Here is a 23,310-nt window from a genome sequence, read left to right as displayed (position 1 = left end):
CGGAAGTTGCGTATTTTTTAAGTCGTAAGAGCATATTTACTTATACACAACCAAAAGAATCACATTAACGTTAACAATAAAAGTATAATAATAATAATAATAATAATAACAATAATAATAAGTATTATAATAACAATAACAACAGCAACAACAACAATAATAATGACAACAACAACAACAACAACAACAACAATAATAATAATAATAATAGTAATAATAATAATACATCCAGCTTACATGTATGGCAATAAATCAGGAAATCATACACTGGATAGCCATCGTAATAAATCATACGACTGTTTACATTTTTTCCCATGACTTTTATTTTGAAAAACCGCGATTTTGGCGGCCATTACTCCTGTAAGCTGCTGGTTGTTTTCACTTCGTGTGTCCACTCTGTATTATCCAGTAAAGCAAGCGGGAGAAAGAAGGCCAAAAACTGGTAAGAGAAGCAGGAATAACTACCAGATGTACACATAGACATTGAAACCAACCCCATGTTTAAGGTGACGTTGATTATTTTTTGTCTGTTTGGTCTTTTCCATTGACAGAATGTGATGCTAATGTCAGCTAGCATGTAGCTTCTCTGTGTGTCTTGTGTGTTTACTGAGTGCTAGTTGGATGGTTCGAAAACTAGCTGAATATAATAGCAATAAAAACGTCCTTCTATAGCAGGAATATTATTTTCTATTTATTTTGTTATATGCAGTTGTGTAATGGCGACTAGCATTAGCTTGGGTTTGGCTTTCTAACTTACTGACGCTTTGTCATTATGAAAGCTGTATTTTGCTTCTCATTGCTTTCTTTCACATCTCCTTCGTTACTTTGATTCGTTTAAGTCAGATGAAATGAAACAAGGACATGATGACAAACCTTCTGTCTCGTCGCTCGCTGATACGTCACTTTAAAGCGACATACATGTGTGTATGTATTATAATCAGGTGTATGAACTGTATAATCACACACACAAACACACGTATTATAATCAGGTGTATAAACTGTATAATCACACACACAAACACACACACACACACGTATTATAATCAGGTGTATAAACTGTATAATCACACACACAAACACACACACACACACACGTATTATAATCAGGTGTATAAACTGTATAATCACACACACAAACACACAAACACACGTATTATAATCAGGTGTATAAACTGTATAATCACAAACACACAAACACACACACACACGTATTATAATCAGGTGTATAAACTGTATAATCACACACACAAACACACAAACACACAAACACACGTATTATAATCAGGTGTATAAACTGTATAATCACAAACACACAAACACACACACACACGTATTATAATCAGGTGTATAAACTGTATAATCACAAACACACAAACACACACACACACGTATTATAATCAGGTGTATAAACTGTATAATCACACACACAAACACACACACACGTATTATAATCAGGTGTATAAACTGTATAATCACACACACAAACACACACACACACGTATTATAATCAGGTGTATAAACTGTATAATCACACACACACACACGTATTATGCTCAGGTGTATAAACTGTATAATCACACACACACATGTATTATGCTCAGGTGTATAAACTGTATAATCACACACACGTATTATAATCAGGTGTATAAACTGTATAATCACACACACGTATTATGATTAGGTGTATAAACTGTATAATCACACACAGACACACGTATTATGCTCAGGTGTATAAACTGTATAATCACACACACACATGTATTATGCTCAGGTGTATAAACTGTATAATCACACACACGTATTATAATCAGGTGTATAAACTGTATAATCACACACACGTATTATGATTAGGTGTATAAACTGTATAATCACACACAGACACACGTATTATGCTCAGGTGTATAAACTGTATAATCACACACACGTATTATGATTAGGTGTATAAACTGTATAATCACACACAGACACACGTATTATGCTCAGGTGTATAAACTGTATAATCACACACACGTATTATGATTAGGTGTATAAACTGTATAATGACACACACACATTATCATCAGGTGTATAAACTGTATAATCACACACACATGTATTATGCTCATGTGTATAAACTGTATAATCACACACACACATGTATTATGATTAGGTGTATAAACTGTATAATCACACACACGTATTATACTCAGGTGTATAAACTGTATAATGACACACACATGTATTGTACTCAGGTGTATAAACTGTATAATGACACACACACATGTATTGTACTCAGGTGTATAAACTGTATAATCACACACACGTATTATGCTCATGTGTATAAACTGTTTAATCACCCACACACACACATGTATTATGCTCGTGTATAAACTGTATAATCACACACACACGTATTATGCTCATGTGTATAAACTGTATAATCACACACACACACGTATTATGATCAGGTGTATAAAATGTATAATCACACACACACACATGTATTATGATCAGGTGTATAAATTGTATAATCACACACATGTATTATGATCTGGTGTATAAACTGTATAATGACACACACACACACGCATGTATTATGCTCAGGTGTATAAACTGTATAATGAGACACACACACATGTATTATGATCAGGTGTACTGTATAATGACACACACACATGTATTATGATCATGTGTATAAACTGTATAATCACACACACACATGTATTATGATCAGGTGTATAAACTGTATAATGAGACACACACATGTATTATGATCAGGTGTATAAACTGTATAATGACACACACGCATGTATTATGCTCAGGTGTATAAACTGTATAATCACACACACACACATGTATTATGATCAGGTGTATAAACTGTATAATGAGACACACACATGTATTATGATCAGGTGTACTGTATAATGACACACATGTATTATGATCAGGTGTATAAACTGTATAATGAGACACACACATGTATTATGATCAGGTGTACTGTATAATGACACACACATGTATTATGATCAGGTGTATAAACTGTATTATGAGACACACATGTATTATGATCAGGTGTACTGTATAATGACACACACACACATGTATTATGATCAGGTGTATAAACTGTATAATCACACACACACACACACACGTATTACGCTCAGGTGTATAAACTGTATAATCACACACACACACACACACACACACACACACACACGTATTACGCTCAGGTGTATAAACTGTATAATCATGCACATCATCTCTTATTCATCACAGGTATTATTGTTGTTTTAGTCTATGATTTAATCTTAAGAAATTTCCCCAGGCCAAATTTCACTCATTTCTCATAGTTCTAAAGTGGTTTTCTTCATACACATTGTTTATTTAACATGATTATGATGATTAGTTTTGCTTTTCGTTTATTTTCTTATCATTATTTTGGGAGGAATAAAGTATTTTCACCATAAAGACCTCTGCACAGGATGCTCAATCCAGACGACACCCTTTCATCAAAGTGCATTTTAAAAAGCCTTAAAAATGGAGAAGTTTGATCTATCTTCTAATATATATGGCTGCTTCCTTATAGATGACAGAATGTGAGCAATTTCTTGGACACCGGGAACTTTAGCCAGACATTCTTCTTCTCTCCTTGCTAGAACGTGGAAGAATGTTGTGATTATTTTCTTAAAGTGTTTGTTATTATTTTTTTTTATTTAAATGGTAACTGACTGTATGGTCTTTCTCTTATTCCTCTTACAGGACTTGACCAGAGATACCTTCATAAGTGTGATGATAAACTAACAGGTCTGCTTGTGATCCTGTTATTAGGAAGGGCTCAGCAGTGCCTGGGAGCCCAGGGAGCCACTGTCTGAGTCCCTTGGGGTGAACGCCGAGAAACCAGGGACTATGAATGCGACAAAGGGAGGCCTGGTCATTTTCACGGCCAACTCCAACCCATCCAGCAGAGAGCTGGGTAAAAGGATTGCAGAGTAGGTTTGCTATTGTAGTGCTCTATTATGTGTGACTTGTAACAAGAGTGCTGTCTGTTAGTTTAACTTTGGGCTTGTGTATTGTGTAATGACTCTTAGGCTTGAATAGTTGAATTGAGAGAATAGAATCTGAAACCTTGGCAACGTCTCTGTTGGGAGTTTAATCCTCAGCTTCTTTGCAGTGGTTTACAACGGATGTTTTTTACCTTGTAGCATTTCGGAAGGGAACCACATTTAAATACATTTACATGTCAAAGTGAAAGCCAAAATATTGCCTGAACTGCATATCAAAAATACAGCATGCTTTTACTGTAAATAACACTGTTAAAGAAAGTTCGTATGTATTTATTTGTCATGCAAAACTGTTTGTACATTAATATTGAAGGTAAAGAAGAAAGGAATTGTGGTTTTTGAACTTTTTTGATCTGGTACTTAGCGAATAATTAATTAGTTTATACTTAATTACTTCAAGTGTACCAAATAGTGCAAGCATAACAAATGATACATTAATTGTTTTTCCACAAAAGGGTAGTTAAAAAAACACCCGAGTTAGAAGCGTCGTACATTTTCTTGCCTGTATGCAGTGCGTGCATTATGCAAATTGACCAAGAGGGAGGGTGTGTGCAGATTTGGGTGCGTTTCCAATTTCCATAGTCATCCAATCTGTTGTTCCTCGTGATTTAAGAGTATAGGCTTCTACTCCAAGTGTTTGCATCATTGTCCTGCTGAAGGATGATGGAGTGTGATTTAATTTCCTGACATTCAAAGCTGTCGCTGTGCTTCCTAGAAACTTACAGCGAAGAAGCTTTCTGCTTTTTAATCAACTTTACATTTTCTGCTCAAATACACATTTAGAATTGTTTTGTAAGACTTGCCGTCTCACTCAAGGTTTATAAACGTTTCGTAGGACTCGAGTTCAAGATGTTTTCTGAAACAGCACTTTAAATTGCCTTGACGTTGGTCTCATTGTATATATGTGTTGCCCGATCACTGTCACTGTTCACAGATGAAGTTAAAGCAGGGGTCTGCAACCCGCGGCTCTGGAGCCGCAAGTGGGTCTTTCGTCCCTCTACTGCGGCTCCCTGTAGATTTGGAAAATAAATATTTAATTTAAATTTATTCTATTTTAGTTAGTTAGTTTGATTAAAAAACGTAATTCTAAATTCTAAGATTATGATGCTCTTGTAACATTAAAATAAACCGTGATATAAATAAAAATAAAAAATAAAAATAAATCGCTCAAAATATGCGTCATAATTGCCAACTTGCGAAATCCGACACAGAAGCAGACGCTTTTTTGGTTTGCTGCAGCCGGCAAGTTTTTTTTTTTTTTTTTTTTAATCTTTTTATTGAGGAAGTATCACAAACAGTCATGTACAAACAATTTACAGGTATTCCCCTTAAATCTTTATTTTAAAACACGAACAAAAGGTTGAGTAAAGAAAGAAAGAAAAAAAAAGAGGCATATACAGGAGACAGAAAACACATGCCAAACAAACAAATAAATAAATAAAATAATAAAAAATAAAATAAAAAAAAAGTACAAGGGGTGGGGGTGGGGTTCTAGGCAAAATCAATCACATGGTAGAGTTTGTAGCGATTTAAAATAGTCCATGAAAGAGCCCCTTTTATGGTGAAAATTTTCAGAGTTACCCCTGGATGAAAACTTTTATCTTTTCCAGTATAAGCAATGACATCACACTCTGGAGCCACACAGAAACTGAAGGTGTTGCAGCCGGCAAGTTAAACCGTTGATGTCATGCAGGGCTGTCAAGTGTCACGCATTGAGAGTGACAGTCACGCATTTGGGTCTTTTGTCCCGCTCTCCCACCACACATCGTATTTCTCACGCAGAAAAACTTACTATTTATCATATATTTAATACGCCGCAGCGCCCAAAATGTATCAGTCCGCACCGCTGTCTCTATGGAACCGGGCAGGAATCAAGCGGCAGGAATCAAGCGTCTCCCCTGGAGTTCTTAGTCGAGCCTGACACTTATTAGCCAATCAAAAAAAGAGGCTACACAATAGCCAATCAGAAAATAGCACTATCTGGGAAAGATTTAACGCAACAACCAATGAAAAAAATTGGGGTTGCGGGGGGGGGTTAGAGATGTCACGCTTGCCTGTCTTCAAAACTTGAGAGCCCTGGTCATGAATACGAAGAGGACTCAATTAGACATTGAACATTTTATTTAAAAGTAACCTTCAACCCAGCGTCTTTTTTGTTAAGGTTAGTTCAAACTGTTCAAAATATTTTTGTTTGCCTGCAGAAATAAAATTTTGTTTACTTGGTAGCAGTTCATTGATTTCATAAATACAACACACTGCTGTTTTTTTCTATACTTTCCATAAAGGTAAAAACCGATATATGCAGTGTTATCTTCATTTTAGATGTCAAAAGGGTTTTGTGGCTCCCTGTGTTTTTTTTTCTGTGGGAAACGGGTCCAAATGGCTCTTTGAGTGTTTAAGGTTGCCGACCCCCGGGGTTAAAGTAAAACATCTTAAAACGATATTCTCAACCTTGACTTCGTCTCATTTTCGCTTGACTCTGTCTTAATCTTGACATTAATTCTACTTTTGTTTGTAATTTCGTTTGTACTCAGTCTTCACATATCCTCTACCTGCTTAAGACTCAATCCTGGTCAGTCTTGACGACACACAATTCAACATAGACCTTTTTTTTTCTTAATTTATAGTCTGAATGCTAATTTTAAAGAGCACGTAGATATATTCAGTAACATTCTTATCTTTTATTTTCCACTTGACATCACTGCAGAGTTTCATGCAGAATAGCTGATTGCAATGCTTTCAAACGGGTGGCATGAAACCGATGGTGGCATGAAACTGTCTGATTTTTCAGATATATTTTTAAGTCTAGATATTGCTTTTGATAAAAGGTCCAGTAAAATATTATATACTTTGTATATGTATGTGATCGTTATGTCCCTATAGAAATGCAAGGTGATGTACTGCTTATCAATGTCAATTGGTGACTTAAGTTATGTTTCCCCCCTCCTTATGGCCATGACTGACAAGAACCACCTGAATTCTGAGAACTTCCAAGAACTGCTGTTGTCATCCAGTCATTTTTCACTTTTTTCTTGATTGCCTCCTGTCATATTGTCAGCGCTGATGTAAAGTAATTCTTTTTAACCTTACAGAACTCTCATAACAGGACTCTGCAGCTTTGCTAACCTCATTTACTCTCGTTCTCCATACTATCTATGAGTTTTCTACAACCTAGCTCTGTCTTTTTGCTTCATAAGCTTCATTCCAGGGTTTCTTCACCACCATCTACTCAGAGCTTTTGGTAACCACATATATTGACACCCCATATATTGCGTCATTTCATAACTTGCCTTCATTCTATTCACTTAACAAGACGTCTGGTGGTTGTCACTATCCTTACGGGTTCTCTGGGGTTCATAAAACCAGGTACACGTGTAACTAGCATTACATTTCGTTTAACAAACAAAACAAACAATGGCTGGAAAGAAACTTGGGAAATATTTTGCACCTCTGTTCATTCCATTGGTGTTACATTGTGTTGGCTTTGTGTGTCTTTCTTTTTTTTCTTCTATTTCACGCCATTTCTTCCGTTTTTTTCGCCTCTGCTTCTGTACAGACGGTTGGGTGTGGAGCTTGGCAAGGTGCAAGTCTATCAGGAGGCAAACAGAGGTGAGACGACAGAATGTTTCCATACGACAACCAGTTAAATGAAGCAGAGCTGCATATCATAGGAGCGATAATCTGACCAACAAATGTGGTTTTATGTCAGCAAATTACTCCAGTAATCAGTTATGAAATGACGCCTGGATTTCTTTTGGACCTGGTAGTATTCTTTGCCTGGTTGATTCTACAAAGTGCTCATTCCTTGCAGAGAAAGCAAAAGGTTTTGCCAGGATACTGTAAAAGTGGCACCATTTATTTTAATACTAAGCTGTGTGTATCGGAGCGAATTCACTTTCATACGTACTACAAGGACGAAAAGTTCTTTAAACTCGGTCTGTACAGAAAACGGTGGTTGTATAACAGTCTAGCACAAAACAGCAGATCTTATAAAATAATAGATTTTGTTTCATCACAGAGACACGGGTTCAAATCCAAGAGTCTGTGCGTGGTAAAGATGTCTTCATCATCCAGACTGTATCCAAGTAAGAAACCCTTATTAAAACCTATTCTCAGCCGCACAGTTAAAGGAAGGTGGAATCGCAGGCTTTCTGTATGCAAAAAATATCGTGCATATTCTTTTGTATTAACGGGTAACGGCTGGTAGCATTGTTATTATTTTTAAAGCCAAGTTCTCCTTTTTTTCACAGGGATGTTAATACGACCATCATGGAACTGCTCATTATGGTGTACGCCTGCAGGACCTCGTGTGCACGGAACATTATCGGAGTCATTCCCTACTTCCCTTACAGTAAACAGTGCAAAATGAGGAAAAGAGGCTCCATCGTCTCCAAACTGCTGGCCTCCATGATGTGTAAAGCAGGTACAGCTGCTGGTATTAGCTGCTTTTTAAAGGCAGACTTCCAGAGTTTAGGAACCTCAAACCTCAAAAGTCTCCTTCTGAGCATGGAACAAGCAGCAGTCCCTAATCAGAGGCTCTCAGACTCCTAATATTATCATATGCACTGCGCTAAACATATTCATAAGAATCGGAAACTGGATTCAGAATGTTGTGGATGTGGATGATTCATAATCGGTCTCCATCTTGGACACTCCTTGCCTGAGTTTAACAATGTTCCTCAGCTGGTTCAATAAAACCAGGAGCAAACACAATACCGTATTTCCCAGAGTGTATCTTAGCTTTTACATATTTCAATGCTGTGTTAGTAATTTAGTAGGCTATTTATTTAGTAATTGTAGTCTATTTATTTATTTATTTGGATCAGGTTTGACTCATCTCATCACTATGGATTTGCACCAGAAGGAAATCCAAGGCTTCTTTAACATTCCAGTAGACAACCTGCGAGCGTCTCCGTTCCTGCTACAGTACATTCAGGAAGAGGTGTGTAACAGACCAGTAGCCTGAGCGTCAGCAGCACACACTGTTCTTGCCGCCGACGTTCGCTCCTATGATAACTAGATACAGTGACATTCGCACTTTTTTCTATTTTATTTCAATTCTTTATTTCTTACTTTGTTGTGTCTAAAATTTAAGCCCGGATGGCACCTTCACTGATTAATTAGACTGGTAGTTCTCCTGTCCTTCTAATAGTTTCTCTTTCTGTCTAACGCACAGATCCCTGACTATAGAAACGCAGTAATCGTGGCCAAATCTCCAGCATCAGCTAAAAGGTAATTTAGCAACTTGTGTATGAATAAGTGACTTGAAGGCAGTGCAGAAATTAGTCATGTCATAACTGCACAACGACGTATACCCTCCAGGGCGCAGTCGTTTGCTGAAAGGCTGCGGCTGGGCCTTGCCGTGATCCACGGCGAAGCGCAGGACGCCGATTCCGATCTTGTGGATGGACGACACTCTCCGCCTACCGTCAAAAACATCGGTGCGATCCATCCCAGTCTGGAGATACCTTGTAAGTACTTTATATTATTTCTAATCATACACATTTTTTGAACTTGTGTAACTTGTAACAATAATCATTACTGCGTTATTAACGTTTGTCTTTTTATTTATTTATTTTTTTATTTTATCACACAGTACTCATCCCAAAAGAAAAGCCTCCTATAACCGTAGTGGGAGACGTAGGAGGTCGGATCGCCATCATCGTGGTGAGCTTTAAGATGCTCTAAAGTATTAGATTTTGTTTTTAAATGCGTTTTGGTAATTCAGACACATTTATGACCCATTACTGATTGGTCTGGTGTTTCTTGTCGTTTGTAGGATGATATTATTGACGATGTAGACAGTTTCCTGGCAGCAGCTGACACGCTGAAGGAGCGAGGTGCTTATAAAATCTTTGTCATGGCCACTCATGGAATCCTGTCCTCTGACGCACCACGTCTGATAGAAGAGTCTGCCATCGATGAGGTCTGTAGTCTGATGTAATTATCTAAACTTCAAGACTAGAATTAGTACCGTTTTCACCCTAAACACTAATTTATACTCGATATTAAGTTTGTATACACAAGATGGCCACCACACTCAGTCCTCGGTCATTTGACGTGTCACTCGTGCACGTTCTTTGAAATTAACGCAATGATGCAGTACAAGTGTTAATACTGTAGCGATAGTGTAGAACCAGTTCACTGGCTCCCAATCTGAATAAACAAACTAACACAATAATGTCTCAAATCATACTTATGCATTATTCTAACACATTCTTTTCTAACATGCTGTGAAGGTTGATTGAGATGTTTGGGCTCCAACACGCCATCTAGTGGACGCTGCTTTTAAACCTGCAGGTGTAGATAAGACGCTCAAGCGAGTCACTGCTCAGGTCACAGCTGTGTGGTAAAAGTGAAGGATATTTACTCCTTAACAATCTGCTTGACCTTCTGCAGGTGGTTGTCACAAACACCATTCCACACGAGATCCAGAAACTGCAGTGTCCCAAGATCAAGACGGTCGACATCAGCATGATCCTGTCCGAGGCAATTCGTCGCATTCACAACGGAGAGTCGATGTCTTACCTGTTTCGCAACATAGGCATGGATGATTGAGATTTGTCACGTCCTGTTTCATCACTGCCACTTGCGTAATGTTCCCAAAAGTTTGTTTTTTTCCTCTCTCATATTACACAGATATTGTGGCCAAAACTTTTTTTCCCTCTGTTATATTGTGCTTAAAGGCCATTACACATTTTTTTTTTTTTTTTGGCTTTTTTAAATTTATTTTTATTGCTTTGTGCAAATTACTACTAATTACTGCAGTGTGGTTTTCAGATAAGTTTGAAAGAAGGTGAGTTCTGGGAAAAACCCTTCACAGCTATTTTTGCTAATTTGTAATTATTTAAGAAAAAAAAAACACTGGCTGTTTTTTTTTGTTTTTTTTGTTTTGTTTTTTTTGATGTTTAAATTGAATGCCAATTTGTACTTCACGGATGCTACCGTTGAACTGATACTAATTAAAATGGCTAATCAGGGTTCAAGTGCTCTGTTGTATCGGATAAATATTAACAGACATTTTATTTATTTACACTCTCGGGAAGGAAGAATTCTTTAACATGGCCAACCAATAACGAATTATCAACACAGTCATCATCTCTTAGCACTCTGCCATATAATCGTACCAGTCTTTGCCTCACGACTTGTGTAATCACTGTGCTACTGGATAGTTAACTGTGTTATTTATTCGGAAGTTCTTGGAATCTCTAATGCGCAAATAAATTAGAATTTTTTTGACAGGCCTTTAATTAACGGACAGAATCCGATAGTTGCTCGAACTCGAAGTAGATTATTAAATAGAAATATTTTTCATGTTACGATGTTCAGCTTCAGCAGATTAAAGCTTATTTGCTTTACTAGTTATGGGTCCATGTAAGCGATCTTGCTTCAAAACTGTTTTCAAGTTTGCTTGACTTTTGACTTTTCCAGTCAGTCTGTTGCAGGGGCTTTTTGTTATTGTACTAATCCGTCAGGCTGTCACATTTCCTCACAGCACTCGATGATGATGATGATACAATAAATAAATAAATTAATATAAATGCTATCACTGTTTACTGTGTTATTCTGTATGAATTATATTTGTAAAATGGGCAAAGTGTAAAAGTCAGGGGAGGGACGTATACGTAAGCTCTGTACCACTATAAAAATGAATCTTTTCTGTGTTTTTATGATTGTTTACCCTAGAGAATGGCTTAAGAGATACCAGATCTGTTTCAAATCATTTGACAGATCTGTAGTGCTCTTGGTAGCTATGTGAATTTGCGTGCCACTGTTAGCGTACCGGTCTCTCAGGAAAAGGGTGTGAGTCCCTCATTCTTCTGTATTTAAATCCTTTCAAGCACAGTATAGAAGCTGATATAATTGTGGGACTGGTGCCATATCCACATATTGTGCTGTTATGTTTTGGTGAAGGTGTAGCAGGGTATCTCTACAAATTTCTAACAACAATAGAAACTAGGCCTGGGTGTAGCTATTACACTCTGTGTTATAAAATTGAACACATGATCATTTTGTTTTTCAATTTGCAAACATAAGCTCTCTATTTAAGCCTTGTCTCATCTGTATGCAAAAATCCCCTTTAAGTGAAGACCTACATGTGTTACACTTTATGCAGAGTGGCCTGCACTTGTACCGAGTTTCATGAGGAAGTACCATCGTTTTTTTGGTATTTATTCCTCTTCCTCATAGACAGAAAGAAAGAGGGAAGAACACATTTCGACTGTCTTTATTTAAACAAAAAAGCACTTAATAAGCGAGTTTTAAAAGCACATCTCCCTCAAAACTTAATAACAATGGTCTCGTCTGTGTCTTCTTATTTATTGAGAATCTTCCCATTTTATTTTTATTTTTTATACATTTTATTTTTAGTAACTTCACAAGAATCGGTCAGTAAAGTAATCATGCTCTGCAACTTACTGAAAAAGTTGAAAAATTAATATCGCACGCACTGTTTCTTTTTGTTTGTTCTTACTCGTCTTCTTGTTTGTTGCATGCCTGTTTCTTATACAGTTCCTTGTGTGTCATTCTGAATCTTCCATGCTAAGAAACACACCTTTACCCTTTCTGTACAGCTACAGTTTGCCTCCTGACACTGATATAACACATTCACTTACTGCATAAGCATAAACAGATTGTGAAGGCTATACTGAGAGCATGTCTCAATAAATACTTCTTAAAACAGCCTGAAAACATGAAGCCTCTTTAGACTTCTAGCATTTTCCACTGCTTGGAGAACTGCATGGTCAGCGCAAAGACTCTGAGTCTGAGTCTTTTTTTAAAAACTGCATTTATGATGTGGATTTCAATGCATCAGAATGTGATCCACCAAGTGCTCAATATTGTAAGTGGTGCTTTTTAGACAATAAACAGGCATTCAGTGTGAGCTCATTACCTCTTACCTTGCTTTCCCATTTAAGACATAGAGCATTGCGAACCTTAAACCTTTTCATGTGTTAAATTAAGTTTGTAAGTAAATAATAAAGATATAAATAAGGGACTGTTGTAAACAAATACTGTTAAAGTTTTTTCCTGTATATTATAAACTGCATCATTTCAAACTTATGGAATATTTAAGCTTTTAACACCAAGGGCTGTTAAATACAACAACAACAACAACAAAATCATCTTTCCCCGTTGCTACTAATCTTAATCACATTTATCAAAATTATGTTGAGGCTAGTAAATCACTTGTTTTTTCTTAAATCTTCCGAATCACCAGCTGTCCAGGAATTACTGTAAAAACCTGCTGCATCAGAGATGGAGGAAAAGATTCTACGATGAGTTCACTGAGGCAAACATGAAGCAATGAACGTCGTTAGTTTTCTCATGTCTCACACTTAAAATAAGACTTAAACTAATCAACTGTAACATTGAAAACCTTCTGCCTAATATTATGTAGGTGTCACCAAAACAGCTCTGAGCTAACAAGTCATGGACTCTACAAGAACTCTGAAGGTGTCTTGTGGTATCTGGCATTGAAATGTTAGCAGCAAAATCTCCAAATTACAAGGTGAGGCTTGATCAGACTGTGGTTTGGGGAATTTAGAGACCAAGTCATCATCCTTGAACTCATGTTCCTCAAACATGGCAGGAAGCATTATACTGCTGAAAGAAAACACTGCCATTAGGGAACATCCACAAAGGTGAGTACTTGCTTTGTAACAATCTTTAGGTAGATGGTTGGTGTCAAAACAACCTCCACATAAATGCCAGGACTTAAGGTTTCCCACTTAAGGTTTGGCTTGTCTTCTTCCCATAGTACATAATAGAGCCATCTCTTCCCCAGACACACAACAAGACATTCACATGATGTGAAAGAAAATGTAATTCATCAGACCAGGCAACCTTGGACCATTAATAACCAGATACTCACTCACTCACTCATTTTCTACCGCTTATCCGAACTATTCCCGGGTCACGGGGAGCCTCAGGCGTCATCGGGCATCAAGGCAGGATACACCCTGGATGGAGTGCCAACCCATCGCAGGGCACACACACACACTCTCATTCACTCACGCAATCACACACTACGGACAATTTTCCAGAGATTTTCCAATCAACCTACCATGCATGTCTTTGGACCGGGGGAGGAAACCGGAGTACCCGGAGGAAACCCCCGAGGCACAGGGAGAACATGCAAACTCCACACACACACACAAGGCAGAGGCGGCTCTTGTCAAAGTCACACTTATCCTTACGCATTCCTGTGTTTCCTGCTTCCGACACACTTGCTGCCTGATAATATATCCAACCCTTGGTAAGTATCTTCACCTGGTATATTCTCTCTCTCTCTCTCTCTCTCTCTCTCTCTCTGAAGAACACATTTTAGAAGCCCTCTGCAACGTTTTCACTTTTTATCTTTTACTTTAATAGTTTTTTTCTGATTCGTTTGAGAAGTGGAGTCAGTAATTCCCTCTTTCAAGGTTCTTGGAAACAATGTTCCTCTAAAAGTAGACCTTTCTTCTGTGGTTGACGCCGAACGCTGCCTGAAGCTTGACTGATGTAATTGGTTGAACCTCATTCTATCCTGTTGAGCCCGAGGCTGTTTTTGAGAAGAACAGCGATGGTCTGCTGACAGATCTGTCTGCACGGCTCTGAGCCGAGTTTGGTTTGACCTAATGGGAACCGTGTGTCTCCTAGGAAGCTTGGCAGGAGTTGCATGAAGATCATTAGTAACCCTGCTTTCACCCCACAGCCTTCCAGGTAGATTATTTTGAACTCCTGGTGTAGATACGGCAGGTGGAGTAAGATTATTTCTGCTGTGGAGTTTGGTAACAGATGCTTTGGTTGAACTGAGTTTGACTTCATGTGCTGGAAAAGGTTTGGGTTGAGGCGAGACCCGATGTGGCTGCAAACAGTAACATAATTCAATTTCACCAAGTTATTTCACAAAAACCCAATAGAGTTAACTTTTTTTTTACTTGTTTGTTAGTTTCTTGTTAGTTGTGAATGCTTCTTATTAAAAATTACAAAATTATAAACCCTGCAATTAATGAAAAAGTAATATTTGTTTTGTTAGACACGGATGTGGAAAGGAATCCTTACCATCCGGATATTTCTCTCCATCTTGGGTTTTACCTCAGGCTGCTTCTTACTTTCTTGCTGCACACACAGATGTTCTAATGTCTTCCTTTTCAGAGGATAGATATCAACACTGAAGTGTACAACCTTAAAGCCAGTCAGTATCTTTGGGCTTAGCTGCTTTTCTTTATCCATAGTTCGGGCTGTTGGACTGTCCTTTGGTTCTGAAATGGAGTTGTCCGTGTCTTTGTCCTCTACGGCCTGCACAGTGGTTGACTCCCCTGCGATCAATGGTTTTATTTGAAAAGACATTTTGCAATCTTCTTTATGAATTCTTTCAGTACTTGGGGTATTTCCTTTCTGTAAACCAGTGTTTAGAGATGCTGGTTTTGATTGTGGTGTCGAGTGTGTGTCATCAAGCACTGATTTGAGGTTATATGTGTAATTGAATCCTGAGTCAATTTCTGGCTTTAATCTCGTGTCGGAAAACACGATGCACTGTGCCTCTGCTGTTTTCTGCACTGTCACATAAGGTGCAGCTACGTTATCCTTCAGCAACAACATGTTTACTAATAGCTGTGATTCAGCGCTGTTGTTATTTTCTACGGGTTGCGTGTCAAATATATGATTTACTGCTGAATACGATTCACACCTCTGTAGACATTCTGTATTTTTATCAGGTGCTACTTGTGTATCAGACTGAAATTGGTGTAGAAGTTTGCTGTCAGTTCCTTGCTCTGAGCTACAATCTGTTTCCTGTATTAGATGTTTTTTGACAATAGAAACAGATTCAGACAAACTTTTTCCTCCATTCATTGACGTAAACTCTAAATCGACTGTCACCCCGGTTATGTGTTGGACATTACGCTCTTCTGGTGATGGACACTTAAGGTTAGAATCTTCTGTTTCTTTTAGAGCCTCATGGATTGATGTATTTTTACATGAGCCAGACATTAATGAGGACAAGGATTCTGCGGCATTGTTTGGCTCGTCTGGGAACCTGAAGACAGCTTGGATCCTGTTAAACATCCCTACATTCTCAGAATTAACACTCACACTCTCCCTGCAATCGAAGTACTCCTCTGATGAAAAAGAAGACCTGGAGTCAGAATAGATGCTCTTTCCTTTATGTACTGTGCAGTCTACATGATCTGTTTTATGTTCATCTGGTTCTATGAGTTTATGTATGTTCCACCGATCGTCTTGGAAATCTTTATTACTGTTGGTTTCCGCAATATTCTCACAGATTATTTTGTCTGACGTAGTTGCTACTGTATTACATCTAACACTGCCAAATGGTGTTATATTCTCAATTGCTGGATTCTGTGATATTTGAGAATCTTTACGTGGGTCAGCACTAGTGCAGATATTCTCAGCATCCAATTTTTCTCTCTGTTGGGAAAAGACATGCTTTTCCATAACATCCACCACAGGTGAATTTTTCTCATCCTGCTTGCTACTCTCAGCTGGTGTAAGATTTGGAATAGAGGACAGACCCACAACCTGTTTTTTCAGACCGCTAGGTGGAAGAATCTGCTGAGGATAATTGCACTGCTTGTTCTTTCCCTCCAGTTTATTTTGGGGCTGCTCATTAGGTGAAGCAGCATTTTGAGAGGTGGTGCTTGGACAAAATTTCTCAGACAGAGACTCTTGTGGCCTGTGGATCGGGTCTTTAAATCGGATGGCTTGACTGACCTCAAAAATCTCTGAATGTGTGAGGTGAGCTTGTAGGGGTTTATTATAGTCCCTTATATTAATGAAGCCAATAACATCACTTGGTGGATCTGGTTCAGGCCAAACTGGCAGGTAGTCAAACATGTTAGCTTTTTCTAGGTGGAGCAGTCCAGGGTGAATGTATGGACCTTCTGACACTTCCTTCATTTGTTTAATGCTGTTACTCTTGGCTGTGTATGTCTCAGAAGTCATATGATTGCTGCTGACAGCAGCATTGCCAGAGACTAGAGCATATTTGGGGTTGATGAGTTTGAGGGCTAGGGTGTTTGTGGGCTCCAGAGCAGGTTCTGCTTTAGAGATGGGTTCTAGCTTTTGCTCTTTCTCAAGATTAATCGTGTTCAAATCAATGGCATTAGACATCATATACAGGTCTTGGAACAGATGGTCAAACAAGTCCACAGCCTGGCCTGTGAGCACAGTAACGATGCTCCTGTCTAATCTCGAGGCAGTCCACGTGAAACTGAAAAAAGAACAACAATAAAAAACACCCTGATTACACATGGTGCCTTGATGAAAACACACAATATAAAGTGACCAATATTTATGAATACTATGATTGGCTCAAACCAATCCATGAAATTGAACTGATCAGGAAATTCGGTGTTTTGCAAAAGGTTTCAACCCCCTTAAATGTCTGAATCAGCCTTAAACAAATAATTGAAGACAGTATATTTTAAATTATAGGAAAATATTCCCTTAACGTATTTGTTAAAGTCAATATGGCAGTGCAGATGAGATCGTGGTCTCATCACACCAAAATAACACATCTTCACTGAGTCAAGCCCATGCTTCCACCCTCCCATATAGTCCTCTGTTATTCAGAACTCTTGAAGTCGGATGCATCTTCACTCCACCAAACTACTGCTTGGGAAGCAGAATGCACCTCCTCACTTTTGATCCAACACATTTCCTGTAATGTCCATCCTCTTCCTATTTCTATTCATGTTCTAAAATTCTTTTTTCCCTAAGGCCAAAAATGGAATTTCCACTTTTCCTTTACTTGTTCAGCATTGAATTTCTTTGTCATGTTTGAATCCACAGTGTTGGTTACTGACTCATATGTATTTCATGCTCTCTGTATTTCCAAGTATTTCTGTTTTGAGCTAGCCTATTAGGGCAATATATTAATATAAACATATCAAAAATATTGTCTACCCATTTAAACCAACACTGTCCTGACTAATTTTAGATCAGACTTGCAGCCATAAAATAATTCATTTGTTAATACTGATTGAATACTGTATGTTCAATAAGTTGATTTTGAAAACCAGTGTACCGGTAAAAAGGGTAAAAAATAACTATAACTTACTTATAGAATTCCCTAATTGCTGACCAATAATCTTGACAAATATTGTTATTTAAACAATTCGAAGGGATTTAAATACTTTTGCAAGCCACTATAAAAAGTAAAACAAATCCCAAAACAGGACTTGTACTATTATCACTTTAGTATTTAAAACAAAACAAAACAAAACAAAACAAAACAAAACAAAACAAAACAAAACAAAACAAAACAAAACAAAACAAAGCGAAGCAAAGCAAAGCAAGAATAGTAATTTGTGAACTGTCTAACCTGTAGGATCCTGAAACGGCTTTGTCTCCATCAACAAACATGAATTTCTGACTTTGGCTCCCATATACTTTCTTGGATGAGTGAGTGAAAAAGCCAGTTCCTCTGATACTCCGCACTCTCAAGTTCTAAAGCGTTCCAGAACAAAATAAACAACAACATTAAACAGCTTGCTAGTTCAACAGTGATCATGGGGTCGACCCTTTTTAACGGCTATCTCTCTTTTTTCAATCACAAAAATCTCCATTGCACTGGAATGTTCGGGACCAAAAAAATCCCTCAGTGCACTGCAGAAACCAGCGAGCGAAAGTGATGTCGTATTTTCTGAAGCCTTTCAGCTTGAAAAAAATGGTGGATGAATTCTTAGCCAACTTTTTCTACAAGTGTTAAAAGCTTGTTATCTTTAATGTAGGAAATCGAGTCATCAGTGTCCCAATGTGAAGTAAGACTGGGACCCTACCAGTGCCGGTACACAATATACACAATATACTAATTCACAGTCTAGGTAGATAGGGAGCTGTTTGAGATGCACCATGAGTGATTATGTGTTATGTAGTTTACAGGTGAAAGTGTCATAACGAAGATATCACTAAATAATGTAAATAATGAATGGAATTTTTTTTTCAAGACCCTGGGGGCAGATATGTAAACTTGCTTAGAGGTTTTTATGTAATTTTGGTATACAGTAGCGAACTGAAAGCATTATAACTCTCTGAATTTTGTCCTTTGATAGATAAAAAAACAGAAAAAGAGTGTCTTATAAAAACGTTACTTCTGCATTTGTTTTGTTAAACAACCTTAAATCCATAATATGTTCTAACAATATTTCATACAATATCTGTTTTATATATAAAAGCTTCTTTCTGAAGTCAATTTTTCATCAGTCGTTAGATTTCTGTTAACACCACTAACTGTTTTCTTGTGTTTTTGACCTTGTATGTAAGTGTAACAGCTCAGATTTTATTATGGTTCTCCGGAATTATGACTTTTAAGAGGGTGACTGTAATGTACACGGAACAGAGCGGACCCAAACGCAGGATAGCTAAAATAAACAGGGTTTAATAACAGAAAACACGAAACATGATGCAGACTAGAAACAGGACAAACCACAGTAGATGCCGCGCTGCACGAGGTTAAATACAAAAAGACAATGACACAATAAGGATCAGGTGTGACGACAGGGAGGAGCAGACGAAGGCAGGGCAGACACGTGACGAGAAACGTAATCAGATGCACGTGGCCAAAGTCCGGGCTGAGTCCTAACAGTGACATGACAACTTCTGAGAAAAGGAGAAATTAAGGTGTATTACATTAGTACAATGGTCTGTCACAACTGCAGATTGTACGTGGATTTTAACGTCATGCTTTAGTCGCATTACACCCCGCATCCTTATTTTCCTGCTTGAACTTTACAGAAAATACAACAGCTTTTCTTAGAGTAAGACTGATTTTTACAGTAAGTATTAAAGGAATCTATCTGGATGAAGAGCTGTTTTGAGATCTGGTACATTAAGGTTTCAACATTTTACATAATCATATTTACAAACTCAAATTAGCCTACTAAAACCACATTACGATCAAATATGTTTGTCCTTAAAATATTTTATAAATATTACAATATACACAACATGCACTACATATTTCTGTGCAATCTCACAGGCTTTTCTTAGCGCTTCAAGCCAAATTTCAGTTCCCAGTCATACTGGAAAGTTCACTTTATATAGCACACTGCATGTAACTAGCTCAAGTCAGTATTATGTATTGCTAAGGTTTACTGGATGTTAGCCACAATATTAGCTTTGCTAAAGACTGTATTTTTTGTACTGATTGAACTTTTCCTATATATTGGCCTGGTCAAAGTTAGCTTTGTTTTTGTTCATCCTGATTTTTCAGCCTGCATGGCATCTTCACAAAAAAAAAATAAAAAATCACTTAACTCATTTTCCCACCAAAATGCCAGATAGAATCTTTAAAACAATGAGGTCAGAATTTTTTGTTTGTGCATGTACGACACGTGCGCATATTCCTCCAATCTTCTTCTCAGCAACTCATATCTGATTCTCTGGAATGTCCTTGATGAGCTTCAGCATGTTAATCTGTGATCAGCTGTGTTTTGTATCTGTATGACATGAGAGGTATGAAGTGACATCTCAGATACACTCTACCTCAGACCGGTCTGAAAATCATTTAACTAAAGATTCAACTAGGGAGCTTTTGTGTCACACTTCTCTGACATTGTTAGAGCTGTTGCTCTTCTTTTTTCAGCTGCTCTCATTAGTTGTCGCCCCAGTGGACCATCTGATCCACATATTTGATTTGACACAGGTTTTTACACGAGATGCCCTTCCTGACACAACCCTCCCATTTCTATGGGTGTGAGACCGGCGCTGTGAGTGCAGTGACACGTGGCTGAGTTGGTTCCCTGTTTGAGAATCAAACCCACTGGACTACAGACAATGTTAAAGTGATTTGATTCACAGATTATATATTATTATTGCTGCCTTCATCGCTAAATTAAAAAATACAGGACATACCTTGAGGTGTCCTGTGTGCATTGAGGCACTCTCACACATTTTCAGAAAGTGTGGAACCCCAGTAACATCCAGTATGATGTATACAGCTACATTACGCTTGAAGCTCGCGTGCAAGAGATCGTTAAAGATGTCCACATCTGTAAAGAAATCCATGACCACAGCAATGACCTGTAAATGGATTGCATTTTATTATTTACCAAATTCGGTGATCACAAAACTTTAACCAGAGGAAGATTATTCTGTAAACCCTCTTCAAATCTCACTTCCTATTACGAGATTATCACTATATTCTGAAGCAGTTAGTAACACTTTGTTTGTCATATTAATAAATACTGAAACCTTTATCTACACTCAGACTTACTAACTGCATGTGATTGACTATGACCTCTGGACTTTGTCTTGCAGGCCATCACTACATTCATAAAAGTTGTGAATATGGCTTGATAGAATTTAACATACGTCATTTAGTTTCATTTTTCTGTAACTTGGGTTCATTCTAACCTGGGAATGAGCTTCAGATTGTTTTTTCTTACTATTCTCAGCAATTTGACTTACTTAATATAAATCATACTGTGTGAGAATGTGAGTGTTAACATTAGAACTGTTTTTTTAATATTTAAATAAATAAAATGAATAAATTCCATTACTTCTATACTACTACTTTTACTACTACTACTAACAGGTGAATCAGGATGAAGGATGAATAGCGATCATAATCAATAATCATTGAGATTGACTCCCTAGGTTCGGGACAGCTTTTTTCCATCCACCATCACACTACTGAACTCTACACTACACCTTTAGACCACTGTAAAAAATACTGTATATAACTTCTGTACAATTATACATACAATGTACATATTACATATTGTATTTTTTATACTCCTCATTCTCTACACATATTGTGCATTACATGTATCTATATACCTTACTGTACATTCTGCCTAATATTTCACATTCATGTATAAATATATATATATACACATACATACATACATATATATAACCATCTATTTGTTGTTCCTTTACAACAGTGTCTGCACGTTTTTTTTCAATGCCATAGCCTCAGAACCATTTACTTGTACTTTTTAACAATGTCCACACATCTCTGCACTGCTATAGCCTTTATATTTATTCACTGTACATATGTTTACATATATATCTATATATATTACATGCTGTACATATGCTACATATTTATCTGCACTTGTCTATTTGCACAATTGCTTCTCTTTGCACTTCTGGTAGATGCCAAACTGCATTTCGTTGCTGTGTAACTGTACTATGCAGTGACAATAAAGTTCTATCTATCTATCTATCTATCTATCTATCTATCTATCTATCTATCTATCTATCTATCCATCTAGGAGACTTTTTTTTATATTATTACTACTGAGCTCATTAACGTACATTAATAACGTTGCTAAGAATAATATCCCACTTTCTCACCTTTTGTGCACGTGCTATGGTTTTCCTGATGACCTCTTTAATATGCTCCTCACCTTCTAAAGGCGGGTGCGCGTGCACGGCGACGCGGGTCACTCCACGGTAGCTCGCGCGCTGAGGCCAGCCGAGCTCCAGGTGCGGGAGAGAGTCATCAGAGCGCTCCGGCCAGTACTGGAGGGACACGTGCGTCCCGGTACCGTCCCCGTCCAAACCGGCTGCGTAAACGGGTAAATCCGGACAGTAGGGTTCCACGGAGGCGTACAGCTGAGCGAGCTCCGGGTCGGACAAAAATGACCGAATCCGGTTGATCCTAATGAACTCCTGAAAGCTGTCCGGACCTCCATCTAGCAGCCTCTCCAGCGCCAGCCTCTGCGCCTCACTGTACAGGAACTCCGGCTTGGACTCGTTCGTGCGTAAATTAACATGGTGCTCATTTAGACACTGAATCTGAGACAGAGCCATCACTAAAAACCTCTCCAAAATATCACCGTGCCAAAGGTTTCCCAATAGGTTCAAGTCATTATTCTTAAGTGTATCTGCTCACATTGGTTGTGTGTTAATAACCTGCTGATGGAGAGGCGGAATAACGCGTTCTTTCACATAACTCTACACAACTGTTATGTACACAACTGTTATCAGAGTGTTGCCAGATTGGTAAACACAATGTTTTTTTTGGAAAAGTATTGTAGACAACTGACCACCCTAACCACATGTGCATTTAGATGTATTCCCATTTGCACGCTTGTGGGAAGTCACTGATGTTGGGTGAGGAGGTCTGGTGTTCAGTGTGGTTGAGGTCAAGGTTCTGTGCAGGACACTCGAGTTCTTTATTCCACCCTTCTCATATCATGCCGTCAGGGAGCTCGCTTAGTGCACTTGAGATCTGCAGTGACAGTCTTGAACCTCTTAGTTCTATACAATTCTGTGCTTCCAACTTGTGAGATGATGAGGTGTACACAAACCT

The 23,310-nt window shown here is 37.9% G+C and overlaps 2 protein-coding genes and 1 long non-coding RNA gene across 7 annotated transcripts; 2 read left to right on the top strand and 1 right to left on the bottom strand.

Annotated features, from left to right (window-relative positions):
* The first annotated feature begins 350 nt into the window (after positions 1-350).
* prpsap2 (phosphoribosyl pyrophosphate synthetase-associated protein 2) lies at positions 351-11,586 on the top strand. 5 transcript variants are annotated; one of them, XM_060896863.1, is made up of 11 exons: positions 351-442; positions 3,808-3,968; positions 7,597-7,649; positions 8,059-8,125; positions 8,291-8,463; positions 8,867-8,982; positions 9,217-9,272; positions 9,363-9,511; positions 9,637-9,707; positions 9,820-9,966; positions 10,440-11,586. In XM_060896863.1, the coding sequence occupies exons 2-11, from the start codon at positions 3,886-3,888 to the stop codon at positions 10,596-10,598; spliced, it is 1,074 nt and encodes a 357-aa protein (XP_060752846.1). In that variant the 5' UTR covers positions 351-442; positions 3,808-3,885; the 3' UTR covers positions 10,599-11,586. The 5 variants fall into 5 exon arrangements, with proteins under 5 accessions (XP_060752846.1, XP_060752849.1, XP_060752845.1 ...); XM_060896862.1 differs by having other exon boundaries at positions 362-506; XM_060896864.1 differs by having other exon boundaries at positions 381-442; positions 3,739-3,968.
* LOC132863843 (uncharacterized) lies at positions 2,451-3,728 on the top strand. Its single transcript, XR_009650156.1, has 3 exons — positions 2,451-2,891; positions 2,972-3,009; positions 3,094-3,728. It is a non-coding gene; the product is annotated as an uncharacterized LOC132863843 (long non-coding RNA).
* A 665-nt stretch (positions 11,587-12,251) lies between the features above and the next one.
* fam83ga (family with sequence similarity 83 member Ga) lies at positions 12,252-22,945 on the bottom strand. The gene is made up of 5 exons (XM_060896861.1): positions 22,350-22,945; positions 20,901-21,068; positions 18,370-18,494; positions 15,087-17,256; positions 12,252-14,889 (listed from the first exon to the last, which is right to left on the bottom strand). Exons 1-5 carry the CDS (start codon positions 22,806-22,808, stop codon positions 14,389-14,391), a joined length of 3,423 nt encoding a protein of 1,140 aa, XP_060752844.1. The 5' UTR covers positions 22,809-22,945; the 3' UTR covers positions 12,252-14,388.
* Between the last annotated feature and the right edge of the window lie 365 nt (positions 22,946-23,310).

The sequence above is a fragment of the Tachysurus vachellii genome, chromosome 21 (genome assembly GCF_030014155.1).
Source record: "Tachysurus vachellii isolate PV-2020 chromosome 21, HZAU_Pvac_v1, whole genome shotgun sequence".
Taxonomy (NCBI): domain Eukaryota; kingdom Metazoa; phylum Chordata; class Actinopteri; order Siluriformes; family Bagridae; genus Tachysurus; species Tachysurus vachellii.
The sequence above is the reverse complement of the archived record's forward strand: the minus strand, read 5'-3'. Positions and strand labels throughout refer to the sequence as shown.

Coding starts and splice junctions, on each gene's coding strand:
- fam83ga (XM_060896861.1), bottom strand. CDS start 22,808: ATGGCTCTGTCTCAGATTCAGTGTCTAAATGAGCACCATGTTAATTTA. Junction 21,069..22,349: donor CCATAGCACGTGCACAAAAG/GTGAGAAAGTGG, acceptor ATCCATTTACAG/GTCATTGCTGTGGTCATGGA. Junction 18,495..20,900: donor TGCACACAGGACACCTCAAG/GTATGTCCTGTA, acceptor GGAACGCTTTAG/AACTTGAGAGTGCGGAGTAT.
- prpsap2 (XM_060896862.1), top strand. Junction 3,969..7,596: donor CTGGGTAAAAGGATTGCAGA/GTAGGTTTGCTA, acceptor GCTTCTGTACAG/ACGGTTGGGTGTGGAGCTTG. Junction 8,464..8,866: donor CTCCATGATGTGTAAAGCAG/GTACAGCTGCTG, acceptor TATTTGGATCAG/GTTTGACTCATCTCATCACT.